Source organism: Erythranthe guttata, chromosome 14, assembly GCF_056151865.1.
Source record: "Erythranthe guttata isolate IM_541 chromosome 14, IM_541, whole genome shotgun sequence".
NCBI lineage: Eukaryota > Viridiplantae > Streptophyta > Magnoliopsida > Lamiales > Phrymaceae > Erythranthe > Erythranthe guttata.
In genome coordinates, this window is record NC_142546.1 from 380,994 (window position 1) to 397,272 (window position 16,279).

Here is a 16,279-nt window from a genome sequence, read left to right on the forward strand (position 1 = left end):
TGATCTCTCCCTCTCTCTTTCTCTATTTCTCTCTCTTGTTTGTGTGTGAGAGAGAAAGATAATGGTGTGTTTGGTGGTGGTGAGATAGGAAATATAATCAAGATTTTTATTGAATTTTGTTCTTGATTCATGCATTGCATGTTTATATCATGTACTTGGACATTTTAGTGATAACTTCATTTTCTAGTGTACCACTCATATCTATTATGTTTCGGGCAAATTGTGGTCACCCCTAGATAATGCCTAATTACGAAACACCTCTCATATTTAGATAATTATAATCGCCCCCTCAAATTTTATATTTATTTATGAAAAATTTCCTCCTTCAATAGATAAAAATAAGACCGTCAATTTATAATTAAATTATCATAATATAAGAAAGTTTTTCGTAATTTGACATTATCTTATAGTTGGTGGTAATTTGACCTTATTGTTAATGTCAGTTGCTAATTCTCAACTACTTTTCTGCTGAAATTTAATTACAAAATATATGGACAGGTGTAGTTAACAGCTTTAGTAGTAATTAATGACTTCATTCTCTAGGTGTAGGATAGAAATAACCCTCTAGGTATCACTCATAGTTAATCCTATAGAAAAAAACAAGTACCACCATCCTTTAAATACATTTAATCAGTTAATTATGAAGTAGTAATTACTATTTCTTGTAATTTAATTCCACCACCTTTTTAAGTAGAAGATTCATTTCCAATATTCATTCCATGTTAATTTCAAAAAAAGAAATGTGGTGGTGGGAGGCCAAACACAGCCCTAAATCCCCCCCTTGCAGTAAAGTAGAGAGCACTAGGGTTCCGGTTGTCTTATTCGATTTTGTCAATTAATATATAATTAATTAATTACTTCTCTCTTCTCTGCTACATACGCTACTCTGTTTTCCACGTGCTCCCTGGCCACTCTCTCTCTCTCTCTCTCTCTCTCTCTCTCTCTCTCTCTCCCCATTCCCCACTTTTACTTCAATGCCATAATAATATTAATATTAATATTCTACCTTTTTCATTTCATTCAAGAACTCCTTTGACCATTCTTTCTCTCTCTACTCTCTCTCTCTCTTCTTTCTCTCTCCTGAAGGAAGCCATTTTCTTGCACGGAAGCAAGCACCTGTATTAGTGGTAGAATAACAAAACCCACAAAATCCCAGATAACGAAATTGAATTAATTTATCTATTCTCATCTGGGTTTCTTCCAAAAATGGTGATGGAGGTGGTGCATGAAGACATGGGAGAAGACAGCATGCAATGCAGCAACCACCCATACAAGAACAGCACGCCAGGTGGCATCTGCGCTTTCTGCCTCCAAGAAAAGCTCGGCAAGCTCGTCTCTTCTTCATACCCAGTACCCGTTTTCCCTTCCTCCTCCTCCTCTTCTTCCCCTTCTTTCAGATCCACCTACGCCGCCGCCGCCGCCGCCACTTCCTCCGCCGTGCGCGGCGGCGGATCCACCGCCCTTCAGAACGGAGTCAGTGACAGCTATTCTTCCCACGCACGGAGATCGAAACTGCCGTTTGTGCTCACCCACAGAAAGAAGAAGAAGAAGGAAAGCTCGAGTTCAACTTCAGATTCAACCGCCATTGTTTTCAAGAGAAGCAAATCCACCGCAACTCCGAGAAGAGGCGGCGGTAATAACAACAACATACATCTACTGGATGAAGAAGATTACAACAGCCCTAGTAGAAGGGGCTTTTGGTCATTTCTCCACCTCCCCAACAGACCCAAGAAACTACACCACCACCACCACCACCTCAAAGATTCAAACTTTACACCTACCACACCCGCCACTGTGTGTAACAATGAAAATGGGAGCCCAGATGATAAATTTTCAGACAGAAAAGTTTCGAGATCCAGATCTGTTGGGTGTGGGAGCAGAAGCTTCTCGGGCGATTTCTTCGAGAGAATCTCGACCGGGTTCGGTGACTGTACACTCCGTAGGGTCGAGTCGCAGAGAGAAGGAAAACCTAAAAATGGCGGCAAGAATGGAGGAGGAATGAACGGCCAGGATTACATCAAGGAGAGAGTGAAATGCGGAGGGTTGTTCAGTGGGTTTATGATAGCTGGTTCGTCATCGTCTTCATCATCGTCTTCTTCGTATTGGGTTGCTGGTAATTCAGTTGAAGAAAACAGTAAGTCTCAAATGGTGAATCTTTCTCACGGGAGGAGTAAAAATTGGGGCTGGGCTTTTGCTTCTCCGATGAGGGCTTTTTCCAAGAATATTAATATTAATAATTCTGGGAAAAGGGATGCTGATTTGAATAGTAACAAGAATCGAAGCCCTAATTTGTCTGCAATTCCTTCGTTATTGGCTGTGAGTGGCTGATTGATTGATTAAAACAGAGATGGTAAAAAGAAGGGGTTTTTACTGTGGTTGATGGTAAAAAGAAGGGGTTTTTACTGTGGTTATTTATCCTATGTTGAAATCACTGTGTTTGTTGCAGTTAGTTCACCAGTTTATGATGTTAATGTGTTTCTTGATTTTTATTTATGAAGCTTCATTTTTGTTTTTGTGAGGTGAGTTTGATTGGGAAGTCATCTTTGTATTTAAATATATATATTATGTGGGTATTGAGTATTATGGTGAAGTATTTGGGAATAAATAAATGGATCCATATGGTATTTTTATTTTTATTTCATGAGTTTTTTATTTGAAATTTTCGATTTTTGCAGATTTTCGAACATTAACATTGGAAAAGAATTTGAATTTTTAGTGAAAGAGATAGAGCTATTCTATTCATTGGATCTGAATAGAAATACAGTTGCTTCCTCTGTTTATGATTATGTTTCAATTCTTAAATGAATTTGGAGCAATTATTTAGAAGGTCAAATTACCGCTATTACGAAAACACTCTTCATGTTTAGGCCGTAATTACATTCACTCCTCAGTTATTTATTTTCTTACCAAAATTCACCTCATTTAGTAGGTAAATTTGACATCGTAAAAATAGAAGTATAGTACAATGCATAGTTGAAGGAGGTGGTTGTAATTGTCCAAAATGAAGGGGGATTTTGTAATTTGGCCTTACCTCAGGGGTGTGATCGTAATTTGACCTATTTAGAAAAACAAAAAGGGAAAGGGTTAAAGGCATTATGAATTCTTGGATTGATGATGATTTGATAGTTTAAATTGAATGAATGAATGAAAGTGTAATAACTTTAGAAGCATAAAAGAAAAGATTGGTGTGGATTTGGTGTAATAGAAGAAGATCCCACTACATGAATGGTTGTCTCCATGCAAGGGGTTTTTTGAGGTCAAAAGCCACTTAGCCAACCATGTGCAAGATTAAGACACCTTCCAATTTCTTTTTTATATTTAGTCAAAGTGTTTGCACATGTTCTTGTTACAAATAGACACATTTGTTAATCTTTCTTTACACTAACTCAGGTGGAATCTTAAGCTTTTCTTGCATTGCCTAAGCGGCTAAGCCCCCCTCTCTCTCTCTCTCTCTCTCTCTCTCTCTCTCTCTCTCTCTCTCTCTCTCTCTCACACACACACACACACACAAACACACACTAGAGACATAAACCATATCGGGTGTTAATCATGTGTGACAAGTTCGATTTAGCGCCTATTGCCAAAAACTTCACAGCTGAATCAATTGATACACACTCACTTGGTCCAACTGTTGGGTCGGGATACAATCTTCATCTTTATACATTGGGTACATATGTTTAGCTATTATAATTTACTCTAGTAACAAAATAGTAGTTCTATTTACATAATTACGTTTGCATTATTATTTCTATCAAAAATGTCCAAAAATAATTTGTCAAGATATTTTGTCATAAATAACACACCAACCATAAGTACTGTTTTTCTTGATGAGGGAATGAGTAATTATTGTGTTGCTCAACAATAACAATAATTGGAAAAAAGATTTTCAATAAAGCAATGAATTAATTAATTATCACTTCATTTCTGTCCTTTGTCCCACTGAATTATGAAACCATTAATTTCTTCAACAAACATCCTAACTAATCAGATAGGATAAGGATTAATAATTATTATTAAGAAACAACCCTTTCCTGATTATCTCCAAATAAATTAATATTTTTTTTAAATAAAAAAAAAAAAAAAAAACAATATTGATAAGAACAAATGGGGATGCAGAAAGCAGAAGTGAGATAGAGACTAGTGAAGGATAGAAGAAGACATGAAATTGCAAAAAGACATGTTAGAAAAAAAGATTGTCTTGGGAAAATCCCAATTGGTGGAGCAGATTAATTATTACCCAATTGATTTTCAAGAAAATGTACAAACCCCACTAAATTTATTTATATGATTCATCTCAACAGGGAATTTTTTTTAGGGGGGTCCTCAATTTATAGGGATTTATTAATCTTTGGAAAAAGGTTGAAATCTTTGTATATTTCACTTTTTGTCCATGTGATATTGTTGGAATTTTATTAGTTTTAAAATTGCAATTTCATTTTGTAATAACAAAAAAATCGTATAACAAATGATCAACTATTCACAATAATACAAGAATCAATTACATGTTTAGAATATCATTAGTTCATAATCTTTTTAGATTAATTCGGATGTTCGACTTTCCATCGACTAAGTGTATACGTGGCCAATCACAATCTACATATATTATACGGACACTTCAATTTCTTAACGTATTTCGTGATATACGGATACTTCAATTTCTTAACGCATTTCGTGACGCTCGCGCGGATTCGTTTGTCGGAAACTTTTATAAATAAATGAATTAATAGAAATATATTAGGGAGAAGAAAGAATTCTACATGACAAATGAATGCCTCCACATTATAGCATCTGATAGGGACAGGTCTCCTTCTTCTTGTGTCAAATCAATATCTTGTCACTTCATATATTTAAATCCCAATTTTTATTTTATTCTCTTCACATCTATTCTTTAAAATTCGATTTATTCCTATATATTGGCTTCATTTTAGATGAGTATTAAAACTATATAATATTCTGTATTTATATTTATTTATATATTGTTAAACATATTTGTAAAAAAAAACCCTCAAGAACTATTATCATCATGAAAAATACACAAGCACACAAGTATCAAAAATAAACCTGCACATGCTTTGATTGATAAAACAAAAAATATCGAAAATAATCTCAAAATCGACTAATTGAAATCTAATAATCGTAGCCAAACGAGGTTCTAAACATCACCTTCCTCACTGTCGGGATCACTGCCGAGCACCTCTTCATCATCATCAACTATTTGTTCAGCTAGCAATTTCTCGTCTCGTTCGCTCACCTGAAAGAATAGAAATCGACAAATTGTTACAACTAACGGCTACTTATTATTATAAAGCTAATTTTACGAATTAAAAGAAGTTGTGCTACACTTACAGCTCTTGGTGCTGTCTTTACAGTAAGTCTTCCGCCGCGACTCTGTATTTCTTCACTGCAATCGGAAATTGCTTTTTCTAAAACTCGAATTCCTTGCTCCTAAACTCGAAAGAAAAACCAATATCGGTGAATTACAACTTCGAACCAAACAAGACTTAAGAGAAACTCCGGATAATTAATTAATTCCTGATGGATGATTAAATTATAAACTAGTAGTAGTACCTTGTCGAGAGTTTGAGTGTAAAGAACATATAACGGAGCACCGATTAACGCAACTTTCACGGGGCAATCCACATTGCCACAAGCTTCAGCTCTCCTCATAGCATCCTTCATCCACATATATAAACAAATTAACATCGAAATTTAATATTTGTTTTTTAAGAATATTAATCAATTCAATTTTCTTTTAAAGAATATTAATCTGTATCAAAACTGGATATACCGTCACCAAAATGAAGCAGAGAAACAGGGGATATATACGATTTATTTCACCGTCAGATAATTAACTATATATATTTAAATGGCCACACGTGTATATATGTGCGCGTGTAATTATGTGTAAATCTATATATAGTGAGAGAGAAAGACCTTAAGGTGAAGAACACCATCAAGTTCAAAGCATTTCATCTCGATATCGGCCCGGATTTTTATAGGGTGTGGAGTCATTCTTCTCCGGATATCTTGAACCAATGCCTTCTTCACTTCATCGGAGATTGCGGGGACCACCTTAGTCACCTATGTCATAAATTCAGCACCGTTAGATTAATCGAATTACTACCAATTTTAAATAAATAAAACAAAACAGAAGGTATAGTTTGAAAATCAGGAAAAATACTTTGTGACCATCATCATCTATTTCTTCAACTTCACGGGTAAGAGAATTAAGGACTGAATCGGGATCGATAACTATCGATTTGAAGGCCTGCACAAAATCTTGAATTAATTAGAATTATCTCATCTTAAATTTGCATCTATAAAATTGTTGCCTCTACACACACACACACACACACATGTATATATTACCTCAAATGCATGACCATATTTCCTGTATAAAGGCCATCCCACATGAATATATAAATCCTGAAACAAATTAAAGTGCCTCCATAAGTGAAAACAAGAACATAACATCGAAAATTGAATAATTTCATTCCACCCCAAATTAATAAATAAAAAATAAAAAATAAAATTTTAAAAAATAATTTGAATTTACCTCAAGATCAACATCCATGGTTTCAGCCACGTGTCTCAAGATGGAGTGCACGTTCTTGCTCTTACTGTACCTTTCCTCACAAGCCTTTGCGTCGTCTTCAGAAACCCTTCTCTTGCTGAGATTGACGAACCCTTTCTCCGGGTCGACATGCAGAACCATAACCGGTTCGACCCGCCCGATTCGAACCAGACTGGCTACGCTCCGTATGCGGCGGCGCGAGAGCTCCGTGAAACTGAGCATGGCCTCCATGTTGTTGTACTCCAACAGCGCCACGTAGGCGCACGTGTTGGGGTTTATGCTCTTCACTTGAATCATCACAGGGGTGTCGATTTCTGGGAATCTTTGTTCGTACATTCTGCAGTCGAGATTTGGTGCCATTGTTGAGAATTATTGAGAGAGGGTTTTTCAATTTCTTCGATGTTTTTTGAGTCGAGAAATTAGGGTTCTAAAGGGGTTTTGGCGAAGGTTGAAGATGAAAGATTTTCTGTACATGCAGAATTTTTATATATAACGTTTACGCCGGCCCTTGATAGTCGATATATATATTTATAAATGACTGGGCTGTATATATATATATATATATATATATATATGTGTGTGTGTGTGTGTGTGTAAAATTGGAATTTCTTTTTTATTATGACGTGGAGATCTCTTTTGATATTATATTTAAAATTTAATAATTTTCCTAAATATATTGAAAAGCAAAATTTTGCTAAATTGTTTCATAATATAAAATAAAATTATATACGAATTATTCTCATAAAAAATAATGAGCATAGAAATTTATCACGACGTCAGGTATGAGTTCCAAACTAAAATTCTAACTTTCAGCAATTTTAGTTCGACTTTTTTTTTTATATTATTAATGTTTTTCATCATTTTTCAATGGGAATGAATTTATAATTCTTTTTTCATATTTGGAAAAAATAAAATCCATTTTTACTTATGAGAAAAAAATAATTGATTTTTTGCAAATATATTTTCGATCCAATCCTCCAATTTCCACAAGGAAAATATATTATTTAAAAGAGAAAAAAGAAAATAGGAGAAAAGGAAAATAAAATAAGATTCCATCCCCTAAAAATATTCCCTTCCACGTGTCCTTTGTTTAGAGGCTTCCGTTTTAATGTACACTCTACAATAGAATCCTTAATATTAGAACCTTCCGTTAATATAATATTTTTTTCTTGATCACAGTAATTAGACAAAGAATACATGATTAACAAAACTGCAATTACAGAAATCACAAATTATATATTAAAATTCCACGAAACATTATAATAAATAATTAAAACAAATATATCCACACAAGTAGTAAACACACACACACATGACACATATATAATGTACATACACACAACCCATATCAGAAGGATTTGTTCGACCCTACACCCGGTGAAAAACACCGGGTGGGTCTTCTGCTGCCACGTGTCTCTTTTTTATATTTTATAATAGATTCCCCGCTAGGGTTTACCTTTAGGGGTTTTAGAAAAATAAAAAAAAGAACACGTGGCAGCAGAAGACCCACCCGGTGTTTTTCACCGGGTGTAGGGTCGAAGGAACCTATCAGAAGCATAGAAACAGTAAGAAACAGATTTGTGTTTTAATATGCAGAGCATGTACTGTGCATGAACAAATGCACAAGTATTCGAATGCAGCAGTGAACATCTTGGAAAAACGGAACTATTTATGTTCTCGCACGACTTATGCATAACATTTATCCTCGGTTTTTAGCATCTACGTGCGAACAATAAATTGAAAACTAAATTCAAAAATCACGGCACAGAAAATGGGAAAAAGTCTTGCCATTACGAGCAATAATCTCAACAGCGAACGTAAATTAATTACTTTCTTTTACGAACACTAGCAAAACGTACACACACACACACACACACACACACACACACACACACACACACACACCTGATTGAGTATGAAAGAAGCAACAATGGAGCCTCCACTAAAGCCCATCGATCGAATATGCAGCTGTTGAAATCTAAATCAAGTCATTTCATAAATTAAAAACAATATTAAGAAAAATTGTATTCATACAAAACTAGTAGATGTCATAGAAGTACTCCGTTTTACTTCTGCATGATATATATATATATATATATATATATATATATATATATATATATATATATATATATATATATATACACGCACCATTAAACATATATAAAACAGTTTTCATACTAAATCACTCTCAAGTTTTACGAAATGCAGAGCATGGACAAAAAAGTAATTACCATATATCAAATCCCGCTGCAGCTGCGAGTGGATTGACCGAAAGTTATCAAGAGGAAATTCAGATGAAACCCCCCTGCAATATATATACTTTTTAAGAAGCATACTGATAGCAGAATTACATAATAAACAAAATGAAGTACATCCAAAGATATATTCAGGCATTCACGATTGCCCAATTATTATCTCTATGATAATTTAGTTGAATCAAATGTTTGAAGAAATTATTACCTTTATAATATAAAGGGAGCAGTTCATCTTTTCCGCATAACACATTTCAAGCACTTTGACTATATCAAGCAATATATCGGCAAAGCAACTTTGTTGCTTTAAGAATATATCTCCCCTCGTACTAAATTTGCGATATTACACTGCCTATAACGAAGATATGCTCAACTACAAACGACTCATGCCAATACGAGAAGTTATCATTCGAGCAATAATAGAAAAGCCTTTCGAGATTCAAACTTATTTTCATCTAATAAAATCAACAAAATAAAAATCCCTAAAACAATTATACTGGTATGTATCATTATTTTTTTACTACACAAACAAGAAAAAAACATGAGATTTCGTAACCTCAGAGTTTGAGAAAACACGCTAAGAAAAATAATTAATAAAAAACCAGCATTCAAGCTGACACCAACTTAAGATTGATCCATATTATAAAGCAAGGTACTTATACATCAACGAGAAATACCTTATCACTGCCTTAAATACATATAAAATGCAGCAAACCAATTTCTGATCAAATAACATAGTGACAAGAGGGAAAAGTGCATTCCCCATATTAAAAATCATAAACACGCAAAAGAAATCATCGAAAATAAATTCGCTCATTTGATTAACTATCGTCACCGGACTTGGGTTCTTCTACTGCCTTCAATGGAGCTGCAGGAGAAGGAGAACCTTCTTGACCCATCTCAGTTCTAAGCTCATTGATGCTCTGCTCTAACTCGTCTATGCGGTTCCCCATTTCATCAAGTACAACACAGTTAAGGAATTGAAGGTCAACCATACGTGTAATCTATATACGAATGACAAATTACAACCTTCTGTAATTTTTGCAGCTAACTTTCATCTAAAAGCATTAATAAATTGAAATGCCACATCCGCTATCATAGGATGTAAGAAAATCTATTTTATGTTATGAGATAAACCGGTTAAGAAATAGAATTTGAAAAAGGATATTTTTAGAAATGATGGACTCCGACATAGTCTGGAACCTATTTTGCTGCGTAGAGAGAGAAAAGAACATTAGTAATAGTCGTCCCAAGTGTTAATTGTAATGAACCAAAATGATGTTCGCTACTCACCATTTGCTGGAGAAGATTTTGAACCTAAGAATCGAGAGAAATAAAAATCGTTAGATGGGTATATGAGTATATGACAACTAGTATTCATGTGGCGTAATCTAAATTTCAAGAAAAGGAACTAAAAATATGCCAAGAACAGATTGAAAATCATCGGAATACAAATTTGAACAAGAAATATCAATTACGCCAACGCCAAGGAAAACTTATCGAAGTGAACTTACAAATGCCGTCATGTCAGCGGTACTTTGTTTAGAATTGTCTCCATCATGCCCATCCTACAAGCAAAGGCAGTGTTCCATTGTATAAATATTGTTTAAGGAACAAAGTGAATGCAATAGAACTGTTTTGGAAAAAGTTTCGACACACGCCACTAAATCAATACAGCATCGCAGTAAGGTAAGAAAATACAAGCAAAGGCAATGTTCCCAAAGTTTCGACATATAAGTTATAACCATAACCGAAAATAAGTTACACATTAACCTCCCTGAACGAATACCTCGTAAAACGTTAATTATTCAGCCTCGATTTTTTATTTTTTGTTCATAATTTCCTAACTCTAGAATCAGGATATCTGACCACAACCAATTGACTGAAAAACAGTAAACCAGCAATTCTTTAATCCGTCATTATCTAAGAGAGATTTAACAGAATGTGAAAACCTAGTTGTATTTCTCGAGATTTATTAACAGAATCATCTGATGGTAACCTTTCATCATTCACTATTTCTATTGATTTAAATATAGAATTCTCTGATTTAAAAAAAAATTAAAAAATTCCCGAAATGGAAAGGATAAAGAGAAACTCTAAAATCGAAACACATCCGATTCATATATTTACAGTAAGATTGTAACGATTAGATCGAACAAAATCCAATAAACTCGCGATTTTGAAGCAAAATTTGACATAAAATAGACGGAGAAAGCAGAATATACCATCGTTTTGGAGTGAGTTCTGAGCTGGTTTAATCTTCGAGAGAGAAATCGGAGTGAAATATTTGTGAGATCGTGAAAATTCCGGAATTTAAATTTTGAAATATAACGGAGCTAGATTTCTAAAAAAAATGTATTGGGCTGGATCAGATTGCGAAGTTAATTAGGGTTGGGCTATCTGACCGTTTTCTCGCTGAAACGAGTTGGGCTTTAAATTACCGTATATGTCAATTTTTAATGGGTAAATTACGGTCACACCCCTAAGGTAAAATCAAATTACGGAAAAATCCATCATGTTTGGATAATTACAACTACCCATCAACTATCAAGTTTCTTACACGTCCATCCTCGCGGTGTCAAATTTAATGGAATCTTCTATTTTGTATGGAATATTCTCTAGTTTGTCACGTTTTACCGCATTCAAGCTCCATATTTTGAAACAAGATGATCATAAGATGTGTGTGTTTCTTCACTTGTAAATATCAGATTGTGGTGCATTAGAAACTGTATTTTTGCACAAAACGAGTACGAATTAAAGAATATTTCACTAAATCTAAAATATTATGTTGAATTTGACACCATAAAGGTGAACGTGTAATAAGTTTCATAGATAAGGGGATGATTACAATTATCCAAATAGGAGGGGTTGTATCGTAATTTTACATTTTCAAATTGATAATGTCTACAATTATAAATACAAAAAAAAACATCTCAGATTTCCCTCCAAGATCCCACTTTCCAGCAGTATTTCTCGATGAATCACATCACACTCGCAGAACCCATTTCCACAGTGCAAATGATTACTCGAGAAACAATCCGCAATTCTCGAATCTGTACAATTTTTCCCCGATCTATATTTCAATCCGCCATTTTTTTCCCCGATTAAAGCTAGCATCTGTAAATCGCCATGCTAGGTCGGCTGCTGAGCCCGCGCCGCTCCCGCCAATTCCACCGCCTCGCGAGCAACGGCAAGATAACCCTCCTCTGCCTCTTCCTCACCGTCGTTACGCTCCGCGAAGATCTCGGCGCCGGAAAATCCGGCACGCCGGAGAAGGATCTCGACGAGATCCGCGATACCTCTTCCTACATCCGCCGCCGCGCCGAGCCCCGCCGAGTTTTGGAAGACGTTCCGGTGACTACTCAAGGGCGATGGAGCAAGGAGACCTACGTAGGTGGGAGCAATAGCTACGCCGATTTCGACATAACTAAGATTCTGAAGGACGACGACGACGGTGTCGATGAATTTCAACGGGATCCATCTCAGCCGTACAGCCTCGGCCCGAAGATATCGAATTGGGATTCTCAGAGAACCCAATGGCTTAAAAAAAACCCTAATTTCCCAAATTTCATCGCCGAGAACAAACCTAGGGTTCTTCTAGTCACCGGCTCCTCCCCTAAACCCTGCGAAAATCCGGTAGGTGATCATTACTTACTGAAATCAATCAAGAACAAAATCGACTACTGCAGGCTCCACGGAATCGAGATCTTCTACAACATGGCTTTACTTGACGCCGAAATGGCCGGATTTTGGGCGAAATTGCCGTTGATTAGGAAGCTTCTATTGTCACATCCGGAGGTCGAGTTTTTGTGGTGGATGGACAGTGATGCAATGTTTACCGACATGGCTTTCGAGGTGCCGTGGGAGAGGTACAAAGACCACAACTTTGTGATGCATGGATGGAACCACATGGTATACGAACACAAAAACTGGATCGGTTTAAACACGGGTAGTTTCTTGCTGAGGAATTGTCAATGGTCGTTGGATATTCTCGACACGTGGGCCCCGATGGGGCCCAAGGGGAAAATCAGGGAGGAAGCAGGGGAGATTCTTACTCGAGAGCTCAAAGATCGGCCGGTTTTCGAAGCGGACGACCAGTCCGCTATGGTGTATATATTGGCGACGCAGAAGGAGAAATGGGGGGATAAGGTTTATCTCGAGAATTGGTATTTCTTGCACGGTTATTGGGGGATTTTGGTGGATAAATTCGAGGAGATGATTGAGAATTATCATCCGGGGCTCGGTGATCATAGGTGGCCTTTGGTGACTCACTTTGTCGGGTGCAAGCCTTGTGGGAAATTTAAAGATTATTATTCGGTCGAGAAGTGCTTGAAGCAGATGGATCGTGCGTTCAATTTCGGGGATAATCAGATTCTGCAAATGTATGGATTCACTCATAAGTCGTTGGAGAGTAAGAGAGTGAAACGAGTGAGGAACGAGACGAGTAATCCTCGTGAAGTGAGAGACGAACTTGGGTTGCTTCACCCTGCGTTTAAAGCTGCGAAGATGTAAATCGGGCATCGTTTGGTTGCCAAGATTGGATTGCCAAGATTCGATAAAGCAAGAAATCAAGAAAATGATAACCCAATTGTGTAAATGGACTATAGCTCGTCTTTTCCGTAATTCGAAGACGACCCGAAAGTTATTGGACTAACCAAACATCGACTAAGGTCTAAATATTTATTTAATCATACCGACCAAACAAGTTCTTGGGGTACACGTAAAATTAGATTTATCATAATTGTAGTTGCAATGTCATTTGTATGTCACATTTTTTTTTTCAATATAATTTTTTTTGTATGTCATATTGCCATTAAGTTACATAAATGAAATTGAAATTTTCACACTTTTTGTATTTCCTCATGTATTATTGCCACTACTTCTTTAACTTCCCACTTGTTTCTTTAACTTGCTCCACTATCTTAAGTCTTAACTCTCTCAATTTTACAACAAATTTTCTTTTTTGAATAAGATGAATAATTACTTTTTTTCTGGTAAAATTATTATATTTTTCTTTTTAATCAGATATATACTTTTGTATCCCTTATCAATTTATTTAATCAAAAAAACTATTTTTATTTTCAAATATATTAGCCTGCATTTTTTGTCTATTTATTTCCCAATTAATTTCTTAGAATACAAAATCCACTTCTGCCCTAATTTCGGAACCACTCCCCCTTTCAGCCGGTAATGGCAACCATTGAAATGAATCAACTCTCTACGCAGTTAGTATCTCTGCTTCCGCTCGCCGTTCAGTTATGGAGGCTTTAACTTCAATCCCTAGTTTCAATTCGATCCTCAAATTGATCAATTAGGTCAATTTCAAACCTTCGATTTCTACTCGTAAAGATACGCACGGATCTAATTACCCTAATTACTCTGTACCCTGATTCCAAACCGCAATCCCCAGTTAGGAATTTGAAGACTTGTTTTTTTTTTTTTTTAAATTAATCTCAAATATGGGGAATTGTTTGGGGATTCAGTTCATTAAATTGAAACAAGGTGCAAGAACAGGTTTAAAGCTTTTATGGAAAGACAAGGAAAATGTTGCTGTTGAGATTGATGATTCTGCTGAGGAACACACAGTTTATGTGTCAGATGATTCCAGTAATGAAGATTGGTTAATTGTGAGTAAGTCTAATGAAGGATATAGGCCTTTGAAAAATTCCCAGGAATCGAAGAAGAAGAAGAAAGGACATCGAATTACGAAGGTGAAGACCGGTTTTATAATTCTTCAATTTAGGGTTTATATTTATATATTTGTTGGGAATTTGATTCATTTGCAGGATGCGGTTGAGGAATGTTTTGCGCCTCTCACCGACGAAGAAGAGGCTTTGGTTTCTCGAGCATTGTCGTACTCCGATAGGTATGAATACTTTAAGCTGAATTTGGAGTAGATTATGAAGTTCCACTTGTTTATTATGCATTTCATTTTTATTACACATTTTCACAGGAGAGAAGTTTTGGTGAGTCATCCGAATTGTAATATTGATATTACGGGAGAGAATCTGATGTGTTTGAGCCCGGGTGGATGGCTTAACGATGACGTAAATTTTACCCTTTTTTGTTTTATTCCTCTTTGAATGAAATCTAGAGATTTTTAGTTATGAATTTGTGCAAATTTACTCTTGTTTTTGCAGGTCATTAATTTGTATCTCGTATTGTTGAAAGAAAGGGAAGAAAGAGAAAGCCATAAGTTCTTGAAATGCCACTTCTTTAACACTTTCTTTTATAAGAAGGTATGTTTGGTAAATTTATAAGAACGAGAATTATGAATATTCTTTGTTACTGCAATGGTTTACGACAGCATAATTTGCACTTTTAAATCGTTCTTTTTCGTTAATTTTTTTCTCTCAGCTAATTAGTGGTGGAGGCTATAACTTCCAATCTGTTAGAAAATGGACTACACAGAAAAAGCTCGGATACAGCCTTTTAGATTGTGAGAAAGTAAAAATTCTAACCATGCAAAGCTCTTAAATTTAATTGCTGTTGACGTTTTCACTTTTTCACGCGTATCCGACTAATATTTGTTATTTTTCTCAAGATTTTTGTGCCTATCCACCAAGGCGCACACTGGTGTCTGGCTATCATCAATAAGAAGGATAAAAAGTTCGAGTATCTTGATTCACTCAAAGGATTTGATATACAAGTTCTGCATGTACTGGTATGTATCTTACCGATTAAATATTTAATCTATTGTTTTTTTTTTCAATAAATTATCAATTTCGGTAGAGAAAAGTTTTGATAGCTAAATGACTTAGATTGACTAAATTATGATTTATACGGCTAATGTAACAAATGCAGGCTAAGTACTACGTTGATGAGGTAAAGGACAAGAATAAAGAAGACGTTGATATTACTTCTTGGAAGGCAGAATTCGTCACTGAACATCCCGAGCAAGAAAATGGGTTAGTTACGAGTAAAAAAATAAAACTACCAATATATTTTTTTCTGCTCAAAGAAAAAAAAGGAAAAAACAAAACAAGCAGAGCTTCTTTTAATTCTCGTAAACTGCTATTTGGAACAGGTTCGACTGTGGCATGTTCATGATCAAGTATGTTGACTTTTACAGCAGGGACGTTGGACTATGTTTTGACCAGGTCAGTCTTATGGTGGCTATTGTTTCGGTTAATCTTCATGGAAATCGAGTATTAGGATTATTTTTTTATTAACTTTGTTTTTTCGTTTTCTTTGATGTAGAGGGACATGCCGTATTTTAGGCGGAGGACTGCGAAGGAGATTTTGAAGTTGAGAGCAGAGTGATGAATGCAATAGATTTTTTGTTTAAATATTTCTGTAATTGAGAATAGAGATTTAATTATATATCTATATATTTTTGTAAATTGAAGCAATGCAGAGAAAGTGAAGCAAATGTAAATTAAAGACCAAAAACTTAATTTCTATCTCAATAATTTTGTTTAGGGTAAAGTTGAAATACAAAAAGAACCCT

General features: G+C 35.4%; 5 protein-coding genes across 6 annotated transcripts; 3 read left to right on the forward strand and 2 right to left on the reverse strand.

Moving 5' to 3' along the window:
- The first annotated feature begins 808 nt into the window (after positions 1-808).
- LOC105962142 (uncharacterized) lies at positions 809-2,636 on the forward strand. Its single transcript, XM_012986426.2, has one exon. The coding sequence runs from the start codon at positions 1,207-1,209 to the stop codon at positions 2,326-2,328; it is 1,122 nt and encodes a 373-aa protein (XP_012841880.2). The 5' UTR covers positions 809-1,206; the 3' UTR covers positions 2,329-2,636.
- A 2,352-nt stretch (positions 2,637-4,988) lies between these two features.
- Positions 4,989-9,282, reverse strand: LOC105961091 (eukaryotic translation initiation factor 2 subunit alpha homolog). Of its 2 annotated transcripts, none has more exons than XM_088813473.1 (9): positions 8,809-9,282; positions 8,480-8,552; positions 6,557-6,911; positions 6,370-6,426; positions 6,182-6,268; positions 5,935-6,081; positions 5,569-5,673; positions 5,347-5,445; positions 4,989-5,251 (listed from the first exon to the last, which is right to left on the reverse strand). In XM_088813473.1, the coding sequence occupies exons 1-9, from the start codon at positions 8,969-8,971 to the stop codon at positions 5,153-5,155; spliced, it is 1,185 nt and encodes a 394-aa protein (XP_088669599.1). In that variant the 5' UTR covers positions 8,972-9,282; the 3' UTR covers positions 4,989-5,152. The 2 variants fall into 2 exon arrangements, with proteins under 2 accessions (XP_088669599.1, XP_088669600.1); XM_088813474.1 differs by having other exon boundaries at positions 8,480-8,542; positions 8,809-9,026.
- Positions 9,283-9,419: 137 nt separating this feature from the next.
- LOC105961106 (heat shock factor-binding protein) lies at positions 9,420-11,173 on the reverse strand. Its single transcript, XM_012985350.2, has 5 exons — positions 11,055-11,173; positions 10,344-10,397; positions 10,123-10,146; positions 9,998-10,040; positions 9,420-9,790 (listed from the first exon to the last, which is right to left on the reverse strand). The coding sequence occupies exons 1-5, from the start codon at positions 11,055-11,057 to the stop codon at positions 9,651-9,653; spliced, it is 264 nt and encodes an 87-aa protein (XP_012840804.2). The 5' UTR covers positions 11,058-11,173; the 3' UTR covers positions 9,420-9,650.
- A 585-nt stretch (positions 11,174-11,758) lies between these two features.
- LOC105961116 (xyloglucan 6-xylosyltransferase 2) lies at positions 11,759-13,675 on the forward strand. Its single transcript, XM_012985362.2, has one exon. The coding sequence runs from the start codon at positions 11,959-11,961 to the stop codon at positions 13,339-13,341; it is 1,383 nt and encodes a 460-aa protein (XP_012840816.2). The 5' UTR covers positions 11,759-11,958; the 3' UTR covers positions 13,342-13,675.
- Positions 13,676-13,939: 264 nt separating this feature from the next.
- On the forward strand, positions 13,940-16,257 carry LOC105961126 (ubiquitin-like-specific protease ESD4). Its single transcript, XM_012985371.2, has 9 exons — positions 13,940-14,540; positions 14,616-14,695; positions 14,783-14,876; positions 14,970-15,068; positions 15,187-15,276; positions 15,374-15,493; positions 15,634-15,737; positions 15,857-15,929; positions 16,030-16,257. The coding sequence occupies exons 1-9, from the start codon at positions 14,289-14,291 to the stop codon at positions 16,090-16,092; spliced, it is 975 nt and encodes a 324-aa protein (XP_012840825.1). The 5' UTR covers positions 13,940-14,288; the 3' UTR covers positions 16,093-16,257.
- The last annotated feature ends 22 nt before the right edge of the window (positions 16,258-16,279 follow it).